General features: G+C 34.7%; 1 protein-coding gene across 2 annotated transcripts in view; it reads left to right on the forward strand.

The window, feature by feature from the left end:
• TBC1D15 (TBC1 domain family member 15) overlaps window positions 1-19,297 on the forward strand; it is a 69,127-nt gene extending 49,830 nt beyond the window's left edge. For both annotated transcript variants that reach the window (XM_077913846.1, XM_077913847.1), the window contains 7 exons: window positions 3,381-3,497; window positions 8,541-8,641; window positions 13,153-13,252; window positions 13,692-13,789; window positions 16,313-16,429; window positions 16,959-17,045; window positions 17,954-19,297. In XM_077913846.1, the coding sequence (XP_077769972.1) occupies window positions 3,381-3,497; window positions 8,541-8,641; window positions 13,153-13,252; window positions 13,692-13,789; window positions 16,313-16,429; window positions 16,959-17,045; window positions 17,954-18,175 (842 nt within the window). In that variant the 3' untranslated portion in view covers window positions 18,176-19,297. The remainder of the gene's footprint in view (window positions 1-3,380; window positions 3,498-8,540; window positions 8,642-13,152; window positions 13,253-13,691; window positions 13,790-16,312; window positions 16,430-16,958; window positions 17,046-17,953) is intronic.
• Window positions 19,298-21,998: the final 2,701 nt, after the last annotated feature.

The raw sequence follows: 21,998 nt of genomic DNA on the forward strand, positions 1-21,998 counted from the left end.
GTCTTAAGTTTCAGTTGATAATCTCCATTGTACAAACCGAACCATTGAAAACAAAAATGGCTTGTCCAAGATCACATGGTTAAGGGCAATACCCAGTTTTAATACTCTTAACTATCTGGTTAGCTGGACTCTATATAATTTTAGGATAGCTTTGGATACTAGTGGAACTTATTTTTAAAATTTCCATTTTGCTTATGAATTTATAGCTTCATAAATAAAGATGGATGGAGTTTTGGTGGAGTGTTGGAAGTGATAACCTGATGGGAGTGAGTTTAGGAGGAAACAGGAGTAGTGGAATTGGTCACAATATATACAGCTCCTTTAAGAAGTTGTGCTCTACACAGATGGAGATAAAATGGGCTGCTGTTAGAGGGGATAGTGAGATTGAGTAAGGTTTTTATGAAGATGAGAGAAACAGCAGTATGGTTGAAGGCTAGGTGAGAATGGATCCAATAGGAAGAAAAACGAAACTAGAGAGGGACACAAGAATTAACTAGGGCAATATCCTTGGGTGGATTTCATGCACAAGAAGGGGGATTGGATTTAGCCACCAGGATGGAAGCTCATTTAGAGTGATAGGTGAGAAGGGACTCTGCGAATGCAGGTATGTGGCTAAAATAGTGGGATCCTGGGGGAAGTTCTCTTTGGATAACTTCCATTTCTCAGAAATAGGAAGCAAGATCCTCATCTGAGAACCAGAGTTGGGAGGAAGTAACATTTTGGAGGCTTGAGGACAGAGGAGAAGATGTAAAGTGGTTACATGAATGGAGACAAGGAATGGATGAATGAACTAAAACATGTTTACCAGGCAGCGTTAGAGGCCCACTTGAGGTTTAGTTACAGCAAATGTAAAATGGGGTCTGTTGGCGGCATGGTTGTGGTTTCTTCAGTCTTCTTTAGCTATATCAAGTTAGATGGAGAGTTGGATTGAGTGAGGGCTTTTTTTTTGTTTTTTTTTAAACCTAAGTACTAATAATCTTCTTTCTTGAAATAATTTCTAGAAATACTTTCCTTATAAAATATTCTTTATATATCATTTTTGATCCCTTTTTGTTTTCTGCCTGGCATGTTGCATCTAAATATACAAGAAGAAGGAATTGCAGATAGTTCATGAGGGTACAAATAATTTTTTACCATGTTTAAAACCCCCTGTTAAGGCAAATAATCTCTGTTGTCATTATGACTATGTAAATTGTGCTTGAGTTAATAAAAACGATAAACTTATGCACACCTTTTTATCAACACTGATTTGAGAATGAAACATTTTGATGTTTTTAGTTTTCTTTATTTTTTGTTTTTTATTTTTTTTTAAAGATTTTATTTATGCATGAGAGACAGAGAGAGAGAGAGAGAGAGGCAGAGACACAGGCAGAGGGAGAAGCAGGCTCCATGCAGGGAGCACGATGTGGGCCTCAATCCCGGGACTCCAGGATCACGCCCTGGGCCAAAGGCAGGCGCTAAACCGCTGAGCCACCCAGGGATCCCCCTAGTTTTGTTCTTTAAAGATTTTATTTGTTAGAGCGAGAGAGAAAGCACACAAGCAAGGGGGAAAGGTGGGGCAGAGGGAGAGGCAGATGGTGAAGTAGACTGACCACTGAGCAGGGAACCCAACACAGGGCTCTGTCCCAGGACACCGAGATCGTGACCTGAGCTGAAGGCAGATATGTACTTGTTTTTATTAAATCTAATATAGTGTATTTAATTTATTTATTTATTAAAAAGATTTATTTATTCATGAGAGAGACAGACTGAGAGAGTGAGAGGTGGAGACATAGATGGAGAAGCAGACTCCTTGCAGGGAGCCTGATGGGGACTCTATCCCAGATTCTGGGATCACGACCTGAGCTGAAGGCAGGCGCCCAACCGCTGAGCCATCCAGGCGTCCCTAAATCTCATATAGTATATTTTAATAGAAAGCTATAATATTGTTCTCATTTATATTTTTAAATGCCCTTACAGAATCTTTTTTTTTTTTTTTGCCCTTTCAGAATCTAAACTAATGTCATCCTTTATTGTTAGATTCTACTCTTCTGTAAAATAGCTGTCTCTTCACAAGTACAGGTGTTCCTGTGAGACCTTTCATAAGTCTAAATGGCATAAAGCAAAGAAATAATTACTATATTAACATATATGGAAGCTTTCTAAAGCATTCTCAGGCCCCCAAAATTACCTCTTTTAGGCTTTTTGCTAACAGATACACAAAATCAATCAAGGTACAACACAGAAGCCCACAGGCCCAGTTCAAGGCTATGAGGGCTTGATGCTGAGATGGGGATGTGGATCCCGGGAAGGAGCGTAGTGGGGCCCTCAAGCTGCCCAGGGCACGGACTGTCTCTGTGACCGTTCACTGCAAAACAGACACTGAATACTGTTTTCACTTGTCATCATGTTTTTTTTTTTTGTAAAAGTGGATTAACAAAATCCACATCTTCTTTGGATTTCCTTTGGCTAGTGAAAACAGTTACTCATGCAAGTCTTTTGTAAAAGTGCAGACTTTTGAAAAGTAGGAGTACCTGTAGTGAGAGTGTTTTCAATTTATTCAGTTCAATGGGGTAGAGTGAGGGGAGAGATCAGATCACAACTTTTAAACAGAATTTATTATAGAATAGACTAAACTCTTTGAGTTTCTTTTAACTATTTCTTCCTCATTTAGTGAGGGATTTGTTTGGGGAACACCCTTTTAGTTGTAAAGCCTTTCGCTATAAGCTGCGTTTAATAGGTATCAGTGTTTGTGGATTGAATTGTCAGTACAACTTGGGATACACTCATGGTGATAATTTCCAGACCTGTTCTTAATGTCATGAAATAATTTCCAGCACAATGTGGGTTTTCATTTTTTCAAAATTAAAATAAATTGCTTATACTAATATGTAAACTGAATAATGTCTATAGGGGAATAAGGAACTAATTTGTCCTGAAGATGATTGTGGAACATGACAAAGAAGTTAATAATGAATAAAGCAAATCTCTTTGATTACACTTGATTGCATAGTAGCTTTTTAAAATTACTGTTTTCAAGTAATATTGCCTATCACATGCATTCATGAGTGGCATTTTTATTTCTAACTAATGTGGATTATTGATGTTGCTTTTAATTAATGACAAGTGTTTTCTACTATTGCAAAATTTCTATGTTTAGATGAGAATTGAAAAATATTTGAAAATATACTCATGAGGAAGTGAACTGATTTTTGAAAAATATTCTAAAATTTTTTTTGTTGCATATCTGAAATGGAATTTGATGAATTTTTTCATTAAGTAAAAGGTCAGAGACAGTGAAATTAATAGCCAGAAAAATAATTTTGTTCTTGTAAGATGTAAGCTTTATAAAAATGTGTTTTTTGAAAGGTTTTCAAATATATAATGATTTTCCTCTTCAGAAAAAGATGTTAACAGAACAGATCGAACAAACAAGTTTTATGAAGGCCAAGATAATCCAGGGTTGATTTTGCTTCATGACATTTTGATGACCTACTGTATGTATGATTTTGATTTAGGTAAGTTCTCCTCTAATACCCTAATTTTAAAAGATTTATATATATTTATTTTGTATTTGAATTTATTAACCTGTTAAGACATATGTAACAGCTCTGTGGGTTAGTTTCTATAGTGATTGTTCTGCTGGACTGGAACTTAGAAGCCTATGATTCCTAGATGATGCGCTGAAGAGCGCTGAGTCTCCACAGCATACTCTCGGGGCATTGTGGAATATTTTAAATTTTTGAGAGAGATAGTGGCATCTGTAAGGATACTGCCCTGAGTCCAAGCTGAAGTAGTTCAGAGTTTCAGCATTAGACCTCCATATTCCTCCTGATAAAGTTAGTTTTTGCAAAGCAGGGCTTTTGGCCTTGCTGTGATAATAAGCAAGTACAGTATGAAAATAGGTGAAGGACAAGAAGTGAGGATGGTGGTATCCAGTTGGATTCCAAGCTTCGAGAAGTAGTGCAGTGTCAAGAGGTGCTAAGTTCACGGGACATAAATAGTTATTAAGTTGTTTGGGTCTGAGTACTTAATAAATGGAAATGTTAGTTATTTCTTTAAGCCCAGGGCTGCCTTAGAAAAAATTACTAAGACGTTAAGAGTCTGTGAACTGAGAAAGTTTGGGAACCTTTGAAATGCTTTCCTGCCTTGTGAAGGAAAATACTGATGTGATATCTTGGACGAGCCATGCAGATAGTTATCTAGGCCATGTGGAGCTTTACTCTCTTTCCTTGGTAAGTGTATTTCCTACCAAAGTGGGTTAGAAAGACAAGCTGGAAGGGGCAGTAGTGGATTGTGTGGAGAAGGTATAATGGGTAGAAAATCTAAGGAACTAATATTTTAAGGGGTAAGAGAATTTACGCTGTTTCTTAAAAGAAAATTCTTTAAATATTAACCTTTAAGTATAAGTAATGGAAAAGTTTCTCAGTTATCTACCATGTGAGTGATTCCCAAGTAGAGAATAACAGAAATAGAGGTTTTCCAGATTATTTTCATAGAGCTAAAGACATCTTTTGGAGAAGATAGTTGGATATTTAGCATATTAAATCTTAATGAACCTTGAATTACGGTATATTTTCCTCACAGCTTGTATCTCTGTGAATTCCTCTTCTTTCATATTTTAGGGGAAGATGTAAACTCTTTTGTGGATCTTGAGGCATCAGCCTCTTTGGTGACACTAAATTGAAAACCACAGATTTCTCTTTAAATTGTAAAATTTAGCCAGCCCTATCTATCACTCCTCAAATTGGATCATTGAAAACATATTGCTAGAGTGTTTTTCAGGTTAGAACGTTATCATACTTGATTTTGACTCATTCCCTTTTGATGAAGTAGGGAAATAATCCCAATTTTATGAGTAAAGTTAAATGTGTCTTAGAGTGTGACTCAAGGTTGCACAAGTAGTCTATGTTGGACTGGGAGAGAGACCCAGGTCTTTATTTCAGGCTGGCATTTTTATCTCTACACATCTACCATGCTGACCCATTGTCATTTTACTATGGGGACTAGGACCATAGTCTTAGGGAACAAGAGGCATTGCCCTGTACTCTCAGGTAGATAGTTTTGAGATAGGAATTTATGCATATATTTAGGAGTTCTTGAATGCTCAGTTTTTTCAGGGCATAGTCGCAGACCAGCTAATTGGGTAAATTGCTATCTTCATTTGTCAGAGGACAAATGTTCCTTAACAGGAACACAGCAAAAGTTTCTGTTTAGAACTCTGGCCTTGTGAGGACCCAAGGTAATTTTCATAAAGCAGTAGACCAAATTTCTTGTGTTTTGCCATGGCAAAGTAACCTAGGCTGTAAATTTACTCCTGTAGGTAATTTTATCATATTGAATTGTTTGGGGTCATAGCCCATATAGATGAGGTATGGATATATTTACATCGAATTCAGTCTCATTAATGGTGAAGGAAATAGAAATTACCAAAGCAGACAGAAGAACCCAAGGAAGAACAATTTTTAGTTAGTGCAAAGTCACTAAGAATGTTTCTATGGGAGGTATCTTTTTAAATGATACATGTACATAATGATGATCCTAAATAACCAATAAAACATTAAGCTATACTTAAAATACTGTATGTAATAAAGCAGTGTCTAATTTTAAAAAAATGATTTCCAACTCCGAAGATTATTATTTTTTACTTGATTCTCTAAGGGCTAAGCTTCAGTTAACCTGGAAATTGACCTATATGTAGGTGAAATTTTTCTTTTCAGTGTAGAAAGGTATACATTAGGATGATAAGGAATTCATTTCTCACACCTCCCCCCGAAACAAATTTGCTATGAAAATAATTTTAGGGAACTACTTGAGAAATTGTAGTAGTGCTGATTAAGATGTGCATCAGTCAGCACTATTGCAGGATCTTAGTGTCACTGAATGCTAATTTAAACAGCTTTAATCTTTCTTTAATTAAAAGGAATTTGTACATTAATTCCACCCCCGCAACTCATGACAGACCCCAAAGAACATCATGTATAAAATAAAATAGATTAAAAGCAACTAGAGTATGAAGATTAATTTGACTACTTGCTTCAACTAAGGCTGGTATAAGAAATGTGGCAGTGATCCCATATAAAAGCTGAAGACTTAAATGATTAAATTAGCTTCTTAGAAATTTTTATTCATCATAACTTCATAATAAAGCACTTTTTTCCCCAGACGAAAGGTGCTTTGTAAATCTTTTGAATTGCACACTTTGAAATATTTTTTATAGACAATATGCAGTTAGACCCAGTAAACTAGTACTCTTTTGCACTTTGTTGAATTCAGATGAAATTTATTTATTTTTTACATCTTTTAAAAGTTAAATTCAGTTTGCCAACATATAGTATAACACCCAGGGCTCATCCCATCAAGTGCCCTCCTCAGTGCCTGTCACCCAGTGACCCCCTCCCTCCACCCACCTCCCCTACTGTAACCTTTTGTTTCCCAGAGTTAGGAGTCTCTCATGGTTTGTCTCTGTATTTTCACACTCAGTTTCCCTCCTTTCCCTTATAATTCCTTTGACTATGTCTTCTATTTCACGTATGAGTGAAACCATTGTCCTCCAATTGACTTACTTCACTCAGCATTATACCTTCCAGTTCCATCCGCATCAAAGCAAATAGTAAGTAGTCATCCACTCTGATGGCTGAGTAAAATTCCATTGTATATATAGATCACATCATCTTTATCCATTCATCTGTCGAAGGACATCGTGGCACCTTCCACAGTCTGGCTATTGTGGACACTGCTGCTGTGAACTTTGGAGTGCAGGTGTCCTGGTGTTTCACTACATCAACTTGTAAGATACATCTATGAAGGCAAGGGAAACAAAACCAAAAATGAACAATTGGGACTTAGTCAAGATAAAAAGCTTCTGCACAGCTAAAGAAACAGTCAACAAAACTAAAAGACAGCCTACAGAATGGGAGCATATCAAATTTCTTTCATGCTTTAATTGGTTTAGGCTTTATATTTGTCATTGCTTTCTCTGTGTCAGTGCCATGTAGAAAAGTGCTGATAACAGTTTAATCTTCCTTCCAACCTATTTCTTCTTTTTTTTTTCTTTAAGTGTTTTTATTAGGGTTCTCCAGGGGAACAGAACCATTACGATTATGTATATTTGTATATTTTTAATTTCTGTTTATATATATATATGTATCTATATATATGTATATTTAGTATAATTTAACATATATATACAGAAAGGGAAAGAAAAAGATTCTTCTAAGGTATTGGCTCACATTATGGAGACTGGGAATTCCCACAATCTGTTGTCTGCAAGTTGGAGACCCAGGAGAACCGGTGGTGTAGATGCCAGTTCAGATCTGCAAGCATGAGAACCATGAGCTCTAAAGGCAGATCAGTGTCCCAGCTCAACAGCCAGGCAGAGAACAAATTCAACCTTTCTTCATCGTTTTATTCTCTTCAGGCCGTCGTCAATGGATTGGGTGGTACCCAATCTTTTAATGGCTCAGCACACATAGATTTTTGTAAATTGTAAGAATGTAAGCTTTGGGCTTGCACAGACTATATGACTTCACACTACATTTTGGGGGAAAAAACCCTCTATGTACCTTTAACAAATATACAAAAGTTACCAAAGTTGAATGATAATATATATGTAAAAAGGCATAGTATGAACTTTTTGTCCCTTTGTTCAAGAATGTGTCTTAAATCTGAAATCAATTGTAAAACAGGAAAATTGAGAATTTTATTTTTTAATAACTAAAAAATAAGCTTGGCATGTTCAGTTGGAAAGCAAAACCAAGACTTTTTGCTTAAGTGAGGGGCCTGATATCTTTCCAGTTTTTCTTTTTAATCATGGGCTGTAATTGTCATGGCTGAGAAATTAATAACAGCATCAAGATAAAGGTGGTCAGAGTGGTACTTTCAGGTACAGAGTATTCATTGGATTAAAACCAGTTGCTAGCATTAATTGTGCATAGAGTAACAAAAGAAAGGCAAAAAGAACATAATGACTATTTTAATGAAAGTGCATAATTTTGGTATGACTTCTGGTGTAGATTACCAGTGATCTGGTGGCTAAAGCAGTTGAACCCTTTTTCATTATTTGTTTTGGCTTGTTCATGGCAGTTAGGTGCTGTTGGCTGCTTGGCCCCTGAAATATTCTTCCCCTTGACTTTTACAACACTTTTTTTCCCTTGATTTTTCTTTTTCCTCTTTACTTCTGATTCTACTCCTACTCAGTCCTTTGAGTATATACTCTTACCTTTGATGTTCCTCTGGGTTTTCTCTTCACCCCTCCTCTTTATCATAATAATTTTGCACACTATTTGTTAATGTTACTACCCTCACTTGAAATGATGTCTAAAGTAAGACACATAATAGCAGCTATCTATCTATCTGCTTGACATCTCAGTCTAAAACAGCTCCTCTTTCTTATCTGATTACTGGACTTCCTCCTTGTTTATTTTCTTGGTAAATGTCAGTATCTACCAGTTTCTAAAACCAAAGAAAAGGTGAAATTATAAGTGAAATCGTGGTGATATACACAGAAGGATACATAAAGTTTAGGTTCTCAGAGTCATGATTTTTTTTTTCTTTCTTAGGGTATGTTCAGGGAATGAGTGACTTACTTTCTCCTCTTTTATATGTGATGGAAAATGAAGTGGATGCCTTTTGGTGCTTTGCCTCCTATATGGACCAAATGGTAAGAATAGGGTCTCCTTCCTTTAATCAAACTAATTTTGAAAATTTAGGTTGGGTAATCTTATAAGGTTGATGTTTGTATTTGGCCAATTATGGTGGAATTAAAAAAAATTGCTCCCATGTTTGTTTCTTTTTTTAAATAGCCTTTTCAAGGGGCTTGAAAATGTGGACATTGTTTTTAATACTAAAAGTAGATAGTAAGTGCCTGTAGCACAGGAATAATCAGAATTTAGTATCAGTGAATTCTTATGTTCTGCAGAAGAGCTATGAGTCATTATAGAATATTGATGAAATAGATGAATTCAATGCCTGTGAAGTAGTTGAGCTTTCATATCACCTGCTTTGGAGATAAAGCTTAGTCATGCCAAGTAATATCCTTACTTTTTGTGAACATTTTGGGTTTTGTCATTATAGTAACTGATTTTTCTTCTAGATCTGTTTGAACTATTTGTAACAGTGACACTTTCTTAGTAATTCATTTTTATTTTTTCAGAAGCATGTGATATTTAGAGTTGAACTATGTTTATATATACATATTATTACAAAGGACATTTTATCTATTGATAATAGCTTGAATTATCGATCAATTCTGGGACAATAGCACAGAGTATTAACAGGGAAATAAAACAACAGCCTTCTCAAGTAATTTATTAGAAAGAAAAAAAAAAAGAGCAACAGAGGCCTAAGAGTAGATAAAGGCATATGAAATCCAAAGACCTGACTACATAGGTCACTGTACTGTTTCAGAGAAAAACTAATGTATTTGATGCTGGACCTTGATGGTGGGTATTCAAATGGCTTGGTCGCAAGGGGATAAATATTTTGAATATGTAATCATATAAAGTGTTTCCCTGTAATAAAGGTTATAATTCATTCTCTGGGATACAAATGTGGAATATAGAAGTAACCTTCTCTTTTTTCCTTACTTCTGTTCTTCCCCTCTTGCTGGCCAATTTTTCTTTTCCAATTTTTCCCACTTTTATCTATTTCTTCAAGTCTCTTACCCATGGTTCCAACTTATCCTCACTTCTACTTCTTTTACAAATGCATATTTGATAAGATTTGATAGTTTAAAAATATCTTTACTATAAATAAGTATTCAAAGTACATAGTTGTGACCGTGAGTTAATGTTTTGGATTATTTGGAAAGATTTATTAATTGCAGTAATCTGCTAATATCATAGTTTGTCTTCCTTACCTTTTTGATTGATTGATTTTACCTGCCTTCTTAGTTCCAATTACTCCCAAGTGCTCTAGAAACCTGAGGCATTTGTTATAAAGGTCTGTACAACTGATACTAATTGTATAAAAGTTGTTGTCTGCCTTTCTTGTGTTTTTGTTTATCCTCTTTTCGCTAGAGCTAGTATGTTCCTTGATAAAAGGGTCATGTCTTTGTTTAACTAGTTTTCTGGTATGCTTCCAGAATCTTCCTAATGCCAACATGAGGTTTTTGTGCAACAGATTTTTGTAGAATAAACACATGAATATTTCCCCAGTGCTTAGTTTAGACCTTTCCTTATGGTAGGTATTCCAGAAAAATTAACATGAACATACTGCATTTAGATTTATATAATAACCTTCATAAAATTGAGCCAGTATTGGCATGTTCAAAAAAATTGGCTTATGATGCCATATATATATATACACATATATATACATACACACATATACACACATATATACATACACACATGCATGCGTGCATACATACTTGTGCACGTATTTAGGTCTCAAATATAAAGATTTTTAACATCTTTAATATACACTCTACAGTCTTTTTGTCACTTTTGTGTATGATGGTACAAATTCATTCTTCTTTTTTCATATAGTAAATGTTCTCTGTGCTTGCCTTTTCCATTGAGGATGGTCTGGGGATTTTTCTAGTCTTTATTCTAAAAAAAATCTCTTAATATATTGTCTACTAACTTTTTTTTCAATTTGAATAAAAGGGTAATGTTGCAATCAAAATAATCTGCATGATTATTTTTTACTGCATTGCTGTTGGTTTGGTGTCCTTAAATCTCTACTGCTTTTGACTCCTTCTTTTTGTTTTACAGCTTTACTTCATGTAAGTTTTTATTCATTTTGTGATGACTGAACCTAATGTCCATAGATTTACTTTTATTATATTTACTCCTATCTCATGTAGGCATAGGCATAGACTGTGTGTCTATTATAGAAATATTATGGAAAGATTAGCAAAATGATCTAATAAACTTTCTTATCCTCACCATTCATTTTGCCGTATACATTAGTTCTTTCCTTCCTTCTCACCTCCCTCCCCATTAATAGACACGTGTATATGTATATATATGCATATAGATGTATATGTATGTATACGTGTATATGTGTATATGCACACACACATAGGTATTTGTATGCACACACGTGTTTATTTCACAGATATGGTTGAAGCCGCTTATCCATTTGTATATCCATTGTTGATCTCATTTTCCTTCTCCCGGAGTAGCTACTTTACCAAAGTTGGCTTCTGTCATTTTGGGAGTGCTTCATTTTATAGCTGATTATGCCATGTTGGTTGGTACTCCCAGACAAATTACCTTTGGCCGTCATAGTAAAAATGATGCTGCTAATCAGAGAGCTGATTTTGCCTTTCTTTTACAGGTCTATGTGGTAAATGTGAAGCAATAATATCCCAAAGGCTTGTGTCAGTCTAGTCAACTAGTTCTTTAAGGCATAAGAGAATAATCCAATTTTTTTTTTAAGATTTATTTATTTATCTTAGAGAGAGGGTGTGTGTGTGCAGGGGGAGGAACAGAGAGAGACGAGAGCAAATCTCAAGCCGACTCCCTGCTGTGGGGGGTTGGATCCCATGACCCTGACACCATGACCTGAGCCGAACTCAAGAGTCAGATGCTTAACCTACTAAGCCCCCCAGGTGCCCCTAGAAATCAGTTTTTTTAAGAATCAGTAGCGTTAAATTTTTATTTTAGTTTAGTTTCCTTTCCAAGAATAATGCTTTGTCTCTGAAACTTAAAAAAGAAGTTTGAGGGAAGAGATGTTGTCCTTAGGCTTTTTTTTTTTTTCTTAGGCTTTTTTTATAAGCATTAGGACAGTAGGTCACAGAGGGTTTGGGGCACATGGGTAAAAGGGATTGGAATGTTTAAGGAGACTTACGATTATTTTGGTCTCCCCATCCAACTTCCAATCCTTGACTAAAGTTTTCGTAAGGGAGTCTACGCAACTTTGCAGAGTTCTCATACTTTGTGACCTCGGGACCCAGTCCTTCATACTCTTAAATACTATTGAAGACTCTGAGAGTTTATGTAGGTTATATCTCTTGATGTTTATCTATATGAAAATGCTGAAAAGTATATAAATATTTATTAATTATTTAAAAATAACAATAAACCTTTTTATACTTTAACATACATTTTTTATTTTTTACTTTCTTAAAAATTTATTTATTCATGAGAGACAGACAGAGAGAGAGAGGCAGAGACACAGGCAGAGGGAGAAGCAGGCTCCATGCAGGGAGCCTGCCGTGGGACTCGATCCCGGGTCCTCAGGATCACACCCTGGACCGAAGGCAGTGCTAAACCGCTGAGCCACCTGGGCTGCCCCATAACATTTTTTTAAACGAAAAATAACTTTTCCAAAACAGAAACAATTTTTTGAGAAGGATTGTTTTCCATTTTCTTTGATGTCTAGTTTAATGGAAGACAGCTGGATTTTCATATCTGCCCCTATATTCAGTCTACTCTGATATCACTCCTCATACAGCATTTAACCTTGTGGGAAAATTTAAAGTGCAAAATGCATATACTATTTTAGAATTGTCATGAAAATGGTTTTGACTTCTCAGATTCCCTAATGTCACCAAATTTAAGAAGTAATTAAAGTAATTAATTCTTCAAAATAAGGTATATGTTACAGCTAAAATTAATTTTATTTTATATGACAATATGAAGAAATATTTAACAATGGAAGTGATCTGATAAAAGTTTGTTCCCAGATGTTTGTTTTGTTTCACCAGGTTTCTTATTTGATGTAAGAAATAAGTGTATCAGTCTATAGTTCTGCATTCTTCTTTATCTAAGTGAAATGAATACAGGAAAAAAAATAATCCTTAGTTTATTTATTTATTTTTTTTTTTAATTTTTTTTAAAGATTTTTATTTATTTATTCATGATAGTCACAGAGAGAGAGAGAGAGGCAGAGACACAGGCAGAGGGAGAAGCAGGCTCCATGCACTGGGGGCCCGATGTGGGATTCGATCCCGAGTCTCCAGGATCGCGCCCTGGGCCAAAGGCAGGCGCCAAACCGCTGCGCCACCCAGGGATCCCCAATCCTTAGTTTAAAATCAAGGGTTCTCTTTTCCTCTTTAATGTTGCCATAGCTTTTTAATTTGTTGTGATAGTTTAAAAATATAACCAGCGTGGTATAAGTGCAACATTTGTCCTTAGACTCTTCGTTTAGTTATCAGTGCTTTTGTACAATAAAATGTTTGTTAAGTATTATTTATGTGGTGACATTTATTTCTCTTTAAAGCATCAAAATTTTGAAGAACAGATGCAAGGCATGAAAACCCAGCTAATTCAACTGAGTACCTTACTTCGGTTGTTGGACAGTGGATTTTGCAGTTACTTAGGTAAGTTTAATGAATCAAATTATGTACCCAGCACATTCTAAGGTGATTTACAGAAAGAAAAATGTAAAGCACTATATTCAAGGTACATATTACCCTATTGCTGTTGCCTAAGTTCCTTTGAGGAACAAAAGTGTGGGACCAAACTGTCTTTGTATAATTGTGCCTTAAAATAGTTTGTTCATAAAATGACTTATTTGTTGTTATTTTATGGTTTTCTTTAAACAATTTTTTTTAAACAAATTTGAATTGTTTCTTGGCATTAGTAGAAGGTAATTAAATTTATAGACTTCTAATAAGCTGCATAGAAAAATTTGAGTTTGAAATAGGTCACTGTATTCTGAGATAATCAGTGTAAGGGGAAGCCATATATGTGTGTGTGTATGTATGTGTGTGTGTGTATATATATATATATATATATTTTTTTTTTCTTTCTGTTTAGAATCTCAGGACTCTGGGTACCTTTATTTTTGCTTCAGGTGGCTCCTAATCAGATTTAAAAGGGAATTTAGTTTTCTAGATATTCTTCGATTATGGGAGGTAAGTAAATTCTTAAATTATTATACAAACACTTCATTCTGTAGAATATAAATGGATCCTAATAGCCTAACTGAAATTTCTAAAGTATGTTACAAAGTTGTGATGGTTTTGCGGTCTCTCCTTAATGATCTTGAATTAAATATTTGGTCTTCGGAGCATTTTCCTGTAAATCACAATCCTCATGAGATTTGGGGCCATGAGTCTTCCCAGAACCACTTTTCTAGACCACTCATATTTGTGTTCTTTCCTTGGGAGATTTAACTTTATGTGAGGCTGCCACATTCTGGTATAGATTTGTACAGAGTTCAAGGAAGTTTTGACAGTTGTGATGGCACTTTGTAGTCTGAAGTATTGGGAGGGAGCTGTTTTTCTTTTTTATGATTTTATTTCTTCATGAGACACAGAGAGAGGCAGAGACACAGGCAGAGGGAGAAGCAGGCTCCATGCAGGGAACCCAATGCGGGAGTCGATCTCAGGACCCAGAGATCACGCCCTGGGCCCCCCACTGTTTTGCTTTTTAAAAAAAAATTTAGAGAAAAATGCTGAGAATAATATAGCAAACATCTTATGAATATACAATCATTTACTTAGTTTCTACCTCATAGATATTTTGCTTGTTTGCACCAGCAGTGTTGCAATGAACATCTTATTTAACACTAAGGCAACTATCTTTTTTTTTTTTCAAACTAAGGCACGTATCTTAATATTCAAATTTTCATGTATATCTCTGAATATGTCCTTAGAATAAATTTCTAGATACCTCTGAATCAAAGACTAGTCAGCTTTTAAGGCTGCTGATAGATTTGCCAAATTATTCTCAAGAAAAGATGAGGAATGATTATTTTCCAGAATGGGCATACTGAAGGTAGGAAAGGCCACATTTAATCACTCTCAGCTTGGACTCAGACCTGATTACCTTAGCTAATTACTTGGGTTGAGGAGATGGAACATAACTGTGGATTAATGAACAAGCAAACATCCCATCATCCATATTTAACATATGTAAACATTTTGCCATATTTACTTCTATTTTTTCTCTTTTTTCCCCCAAGAAAAGAATTAAAGATATAGCTAACATCTTCTTTAATCTCCACCCCAATCCCATTTCCCTCTCCCCAACTCTAGAGGATATTCATGATCATGTTTTTGATGTATATCCTTTTATTCATGTTGGACTCTTTTATTTGTTAACTTGATAAAAAATTATTATTTTCTTCTAAAATATCTGTTGTTAACAGATCAGTGTGCTTTTAAAATAGAATGTTGAGTGTAATGACTAATTGCTACCTTATCTTTATAAAGGCAAGGGATTACAGAAATTCTTCCAAGGAAGAAATGGGGGAAATAATCCATCTGGATAATAAATAGACACATATAGTGGAACCCTTGTGTCCTCTGAGACTTTTACAGCTGGAAATTGGTCCCTATACTTTTGGTGACCATGCTACCATTAAAAGTGATGTGCTGTTTGAAGGATCTCCTTGCTTTGTGTGTGATGGCTTCCTCTGTTTGAAATTAGAAGTAAAACTCACATATTCCTTAATTTGGAATTGTATTTAATTGAACATAATTCATTTTTGAGGGCCGTTATGAAATTTAATCTCAGAGGTTTGATAATTAAGCAAACTTCTCAACTTCCTTTTTATAGGATGGATTGAAAATATTGTTACTATGTAGCTAGAATAAACCTTGATCTGATTACCAAATCCAACTTTTGAATGAAAATTTTGAGGTTAATTGCATTGTAATTAAAAATTGAATTTAGTCCAAAAATTATTCAGCTTGATTTACTTTTGATGAAAGAAGTAAAAACATTTCATGTATGCATTTAGTAGTATTATTTATGTGGGCCTTTTTCTCTTCCTAGATAAGATATTATTATGTACATTGATAGGAAATGAAGGCTTTAAATTTGAGGTCATTGTATTTAAGAAGTGTGGCTATTGATCAAATATTTTATCCATTTAGGTATAAATTTTGGGTAGTTGATTCAGTTTTTGTCACAATCAGGGACACACTGTGTAATGTAATATAATGTAGAGCTATCTCTGGGTGGTTTTGATTCCATGTACTCTTTAACTGAATTTTTCTTTCATATCCACAATTTGCCCTCCCCTGCCCCCCCCCGCCGAGATTAAAGGTGACTTACAAGTGAGAAACTGAACTGAAGGGTCAGAAAAATACTGAGAATGCCTCTAACCCTTATACCTTAAACTCATGGATGTAGCTTCTTAATTAATACCATTTATTATATAAATTAGGCTCAGTCATATCTTACTGTAGTTACCTAAAGGGCCACATATGGAATTAATCATACTCACATAATGTTAAACTTGATGTTAGTTACCTGTGTAGGTAAAGGTAAGACTTCACCCCCAATTTCCTCACTAGAGAAACAGTGTCTACTCCATCTAGGCCCCTTCTGCGTTTCATAGAAGTCATTCAGAGTTCAGCATTGTTTCTGTGAGGAAAATATTGTAGAATTGATATAGTGTACTAAATAGTTCTATTTTTTTTTTATAGGTAATGTGGACTGAACTGCCATGCAAAAATTTCCATCTTCTTCTCTGTTGTGCTATTCTGGAATCCGAAAAGCAGCAAATAATGGAAAAGCATTATGGGTTTAATGAAATACTAAAGGTAGTTATTTCTTTAATTTAAATTTGAGTATTTTGGCTCTTTCGTCTGTTTGATGGTACTGATATACAGAACATTTTCTTGGAGCTTTATTGATTGAATCCCTTGAGTAAAACTTAAATTATATCAATAACACCTAATATTAGGACTGGCTCTCTGAGAATGACAGTTCAATGAATACATACTGGCCAGTTATTTTTACCTGGGTAATTAGGAAGAAAAGGAAATTCAGCAAATTCTCTTCTGTGTAGTTTAGTTTTCTAAAAAAAAAAAAATAATTGTCTTTTGCTGATAACTTTGAGATAGTAGACTTGGGACAGCTGCTAGATTTAATGTCCCATAAGTTTATTAGCTATTCTTTAACTTTAAAACTGAAAGATAGATTGAATTTCCTGCTGATTTGTAGTATGAATACTTTTATTTTAAGGATTTTATCTGCAATGAAATATATCTGGTAATAAATTGTTTATATAGTAGAATATAATAGTGCTTTTAGTTTCAATTATCATTTTATTTTATGGATTCATTTTAGCATATCAATGAATTGTCCATGAAAATTGATGTGGAAGATGTACTATGCAAGGCAGAAGCAATTTCTCTACAGATGGTAAAATGCAAGGTATGGTGCAGTGTTTTAAATAATTGTAAGATTTTTTGTTTGTTTTTGGTGGACTGAGGTCAAGAAAGAATTTTTCTTCATAGAAGTATAATAAATGGCAATTTTAGTAAGCTGAAGCAGACAACAAGCATTAGTTAGCATTTTGTTTACCATTATTGATTTATAGCACTTAATTGAAAATAGTCGATTAATTATGCTAGATAAGAAATAGTATAGCAAAATGGCAAACATAATGAAACCGTTTCAGCAACAACTAAAGAGGCTGTATTATTCAGTCTGACTACAGACTGGAACCTCTTATTAAATGATATCCCCAAATAAAGACAGATGCTAATCAGAAATAATTAAGCAAATGGTATTTAGAGTGTCTTTACAATTGTACTAGCCAAGTTCTTAGTTCTTTCTAAAAAAAATTATGACCTAAATTGTTCTCTTTGAGGTATTTTGGCTTTTGCACTTTTATGAGAGTTCTGTTTGGTCTTTGTGTCATTTGTTCATGGTTCCAAATACTTACTTTGGTTCACTTCTGCAAACATTTATTTGGTAGCTGTTCTGTTCAAAATATGCCAGTGAGACACTTCTTTAAGGAACCTTGTACATTGAGGGAGCAAATTGGAGTATAAATAAGCTCTCGTTTAATATCTAAGATTCTATAATAGCAATGAAATAAATACTAACTGTTAAAAAACTTAACATTTGTGAGTGGTAGGGTGGGGTGGAGAGTGACTAATTTGGGTAAGAAGATTAGGGAACTTCTTATGAAAAAAAGTGGTTAGGATTTCATTTGGAGTGGATAAGGAAGGTGTGAAAAGATACATAACTATCACACTGTTAGAATAAATGTTCAGATTCTGGAATCTACATATCTTGAGTAGAAGTGTTATTTTGTGAATACTTTTCCTCTATAGGAATTGCCACAAGCAGTTTGTGAGATCCTGGGACTTCAGGACAGTGAAGTGACAACACCAGATTCAGACACTGGTGAAGATGAAAACATTGGCATGACTCGTTGTCCTACGTCTACATTTCAGAGTGACTCCTTGCCCGTACTTGCCACTAGTGGAGCCAGAGATGACAGCCCAACACAGATAGCAATGTCCCCAAATGTTAGCAGATTAACACCTGCATGATCATTCTTCTTGCTTAATTTTTGAAGAGACACTTTGTTGCAGCCTTTTGCAAGTACTTGAAAGGTGGAAATTTAAAATCTTGGTATTGATCATGCTTTAAGGTTTATGGAAAGAAAGTGTACTGATGTTCTTGCATTAAAGCTTTACAAAGATTTAAACTAATTATTTTTGTAGTTACTTCTACCAAATAGCCTTTCCTTTTCAATAACATTCCTTAGTATTTTTATAGCCAAGTACATTTTATTTTCTTGCTGATGAACTGGAATTGGATAAATATTACAAGTGGATGAGTTGGAAATTATGCACTTTGAAAAACATTCACTTTGTTTACTCTAAGTTTAGTGGGTTTTGGATTTGATTAAATTAAATGTTGGGCCTTTCTATAGCATTCTAAGCTGAGAAGTAGATTGTGTTACCCAAGTGATGAAATAAAAGAATTTGTTTTTCTCTATTGTTTACAACAATACTCAGCTTAAATATTTATGCTGGTTGAATGTGACTTAAATTGGATATTTTCATCAATGCAATTTAATGTGTAGATAAAAAGAGCTATTTCAACCATAATAAGTGGATTGGCAGTATATTTTTTACATTGAAGTTTTCTTCACTTGTATATAAAAACTATATAAGTACTTATTTATGAGTATAAAAAGGATAGGCATATTTTCTTTAACTGAATAAACTTGACTATTGATTTATATGATCTGATTTGACAAAAGTAATACATAGCTTCAGTATGAGATCTTTTTCAAAACTATTTTCTTAACCAAACATTTATTTCATGAGACTACATTCAACCCTGTACCTGGTGTAATTTTAAAATTAATTGCTTGTAACCTCATTTTACTAATAATGTGTTTATTATCTTTCCTAATAATGCATTAACTGATTAATCAGGTCTTTAAATTTTTATAAAATGCTCTTTGCAAAAAGCTTGTGTCAAAAATTTCAATATACTATCACGAGTCTCAAAATAATACTTTTTTGTATATGAATGAAGCTGTTGTTTTTACCATGCAGTGTTGCATGATTTTAAGTTATGTGAAATTAACATAACTGATTCCGTTTTATTTGTAATTTGTTAACTCTTGTACATATCATTAAAATAAACTTGAAGTTGAAGTAGTGTTTTCAGTTAAATTACACTTTAGAAGTAGTCTGCTAGTTCTGCATTGGAAGGAAAAGAATCCAAGTTGGCCCCCAGCACATTTTCTATTTTTTTGTGATTGAAACAATCATTGGAATGAGTTATGGACGTGAGGAAGAAATACGACCCCTTTTATAACCAAAAACAAATTTTCATCAGCATGGACTTGAGCATAGTGTTGTCTTGGAGGATGTAATTGTCTGACCCAGGAAAGCAACTCCTACAATTGATGTTAATAATGTAAAATAAAAGTTAGGCATTTCTGAAGTGGTCCAGGAGATAGATTTTTTTCCCTCCAGAAGACGGAACCAAATGAACTTTTTTCCTACTTGAGTATTAACTGACAATCATGACAGTAGAACCATTAGATTTTAGTTTTTAATATCATATGTGTGTTATCTTTCATCAGTTAATAATGAGTAAGCCTATTTAGACAAAAAAAGTAAACGGATCAGACACTCGGCGTCTCCAGCCTTTCATTTCCTGCTGTTCAGGAAATTGCTTAGAACATCTTGATGTCCTTCTTGTTCTTCCTGGACAGGGACTTCAGGGGAGTTTTTCTCCCCCCCTCCGCTATGTAATGTCATGTCTACTTCGGAGTTAAAAAAAATCTGAACACATTTAGTAACTTGAACTTTTGTCAAGTTTTATTATACAACTACTTGTTAAAGCATTTTTACTGAAGAGTCTTTATTTCCATCTTGCTCATTGTTGATGGAGAAATAATAATATAGCACAATGCTGGATAAAGTCTCAGTGAGAATCTACAAAATTGAGTTAGCAGATGCTATATATAAATTTGAGCTATTGAGATTGCTAAAATAGTCCAGGTAAATTGGTTGGTCTAACTTCTTAAAGATTTATTTCAGTTTTCACGAGGTGTTCTGTTCATACCCTGATAACATATAAATTATTATGTGCTCTATTATATGATATTTAATGTTAAAATTTAATTCCTAATTTAACTGTAAGAAGTATTTTCATTTCTAATATGAGAGTCTATGGGAAGGAAGCCTTTTGCATTTAAGAACGTGCCTATTTTGATTGTCCCATGTGCCTAGGATTCTTCATCTCTTTGTAAGTTAAGAACTTTAGTCTTGGTGATGACTAGAGCTTTTCTGAGTGAGGAAAAGAACATTTTGGGAGCATTATGGTGATTCTTGCTGAACCTGCCATTTCCAAGGATTTTTATGGATGCTAAATCTTAACGGGAAATTCATATAATTATGTCCATTATTAAAGGTAGTTTGTATAAAGTAATACAAAATGTTTATTGAAGAACCTAGAAATTTACCTGACTTGTGTATCACCGTGTAACCGGATGACATCCTTCTAGCTTGGATTTCTTTCCTTGGGGGCTTTCAGAAGATGTATGAACTTCTCACTGTACTTGAAGTTTTGTGTGCATATTTCTGGGGACAGGTCATAGTTTCTCAAAAGTTTCTCTAATTTTCTTCATGCATCCAAGGGTTTCTTGAGCCTCTGTGAAGTTAGATTACCACCATTATATGTTATATATCATAGGTTCACAATTTGACTTAAGGTTAGGTAGACAAGTCCCTGAGGTGGTTATTATTTTTTTTTTAATTAAAGATTTTATTTATTCATGAGAGACACACAGAGAGGCAGAGACACAGGCTTCCTGCAGGGAGCCCACGTGGGACTCGATCCCAGGACTCCGGGATCATGACCTGAGCCCAAGGCAGACCTCAACCACTGAGCCACCCAGACATCCCAGACCCTGAGTTTTTAAAAAAGTAGTTTCTTGATTTTCTAAGGTGGATTTACCCTAGTTTGGACCACCATTTTTAGTAAAAAGTGATGACCATTGTCATGGCCTATTTTATGTAGATTTTCCTCCCCCATTGTACCTTTTGAAGATAAACTTCTGGTGGTATTATTATTTCTAAACATGAAACAGGATTAAATTTAAAGTGAATCTGAAAGGTTTCCATCAGTATCTAATGTCATTCCCTGATCCTAAACATCTGCACCTATCTATATTTTAATGTGAATACACCGCCATTTGAATAATGCAATGCATGTGGCCTGTTCTCTTGGGTTTTTCGAACACGGGGATTTTAACTTGGAGATCTTTGAGTTTTGTTGTGATCACAAATAGTTTTCTCACTGTTTTGTAAAGAGAGTCCCTATTAAGGTTTATCCATCTTGACATAGGGAAAAACATTGTGTTGCTCTTAGAGGCAAAGGTGGGCTGGGGTAGGGCAATCAGACCGGACGTACTTCTCTTTTTGGATTTCCTTTTTTTTTTTTTTAAAGATTTTACTTATTTATTCATGAGAGGGAGAGAGAAAGAGGCAGAGACACAGGCAGAGGGAGAAGCAGGCTCCATGAAGGGAGCCCAACGTGGGATTTGATCCTGGGTCTCCAGGACCACGCCCTGGGCTGAAGGCAGGCACTTAACCGCTGAGCCACCCAGGAATCCCACTTTTTGGATTTCCAAAGCACTCTTAGCCATGGGGAATTGCACTGTTTACAATCTCCCTGTAAAGAAAAGCTGATTATAGTCAGTGTCTTTTTCTAACAACTCCTCAGCATTCAGAAATACTGTATTTGCCTAAATTTAGAATTGGAATGTTAGAATAATAGGGGGCCAAGCTATTAGATACGGCTTTCCATCTCAAATACCTCTATGTTATATTGCTTCTCACGTGC

Source organism: Canis aureus, chromosome 11 (genome assembly GCF_053574225.1).
Source record: "Canis aureus isolate CA01 chromosome 11, VMU_Caureus_v.1.0, whole genome shotgun sequence".
Taxonomy (NCBI): domain Eukaryota; kingdom Metazoa; phylum Chordata; class Mammalia; order Carnivora; family Canidae; genus Canis; species Canis aureus.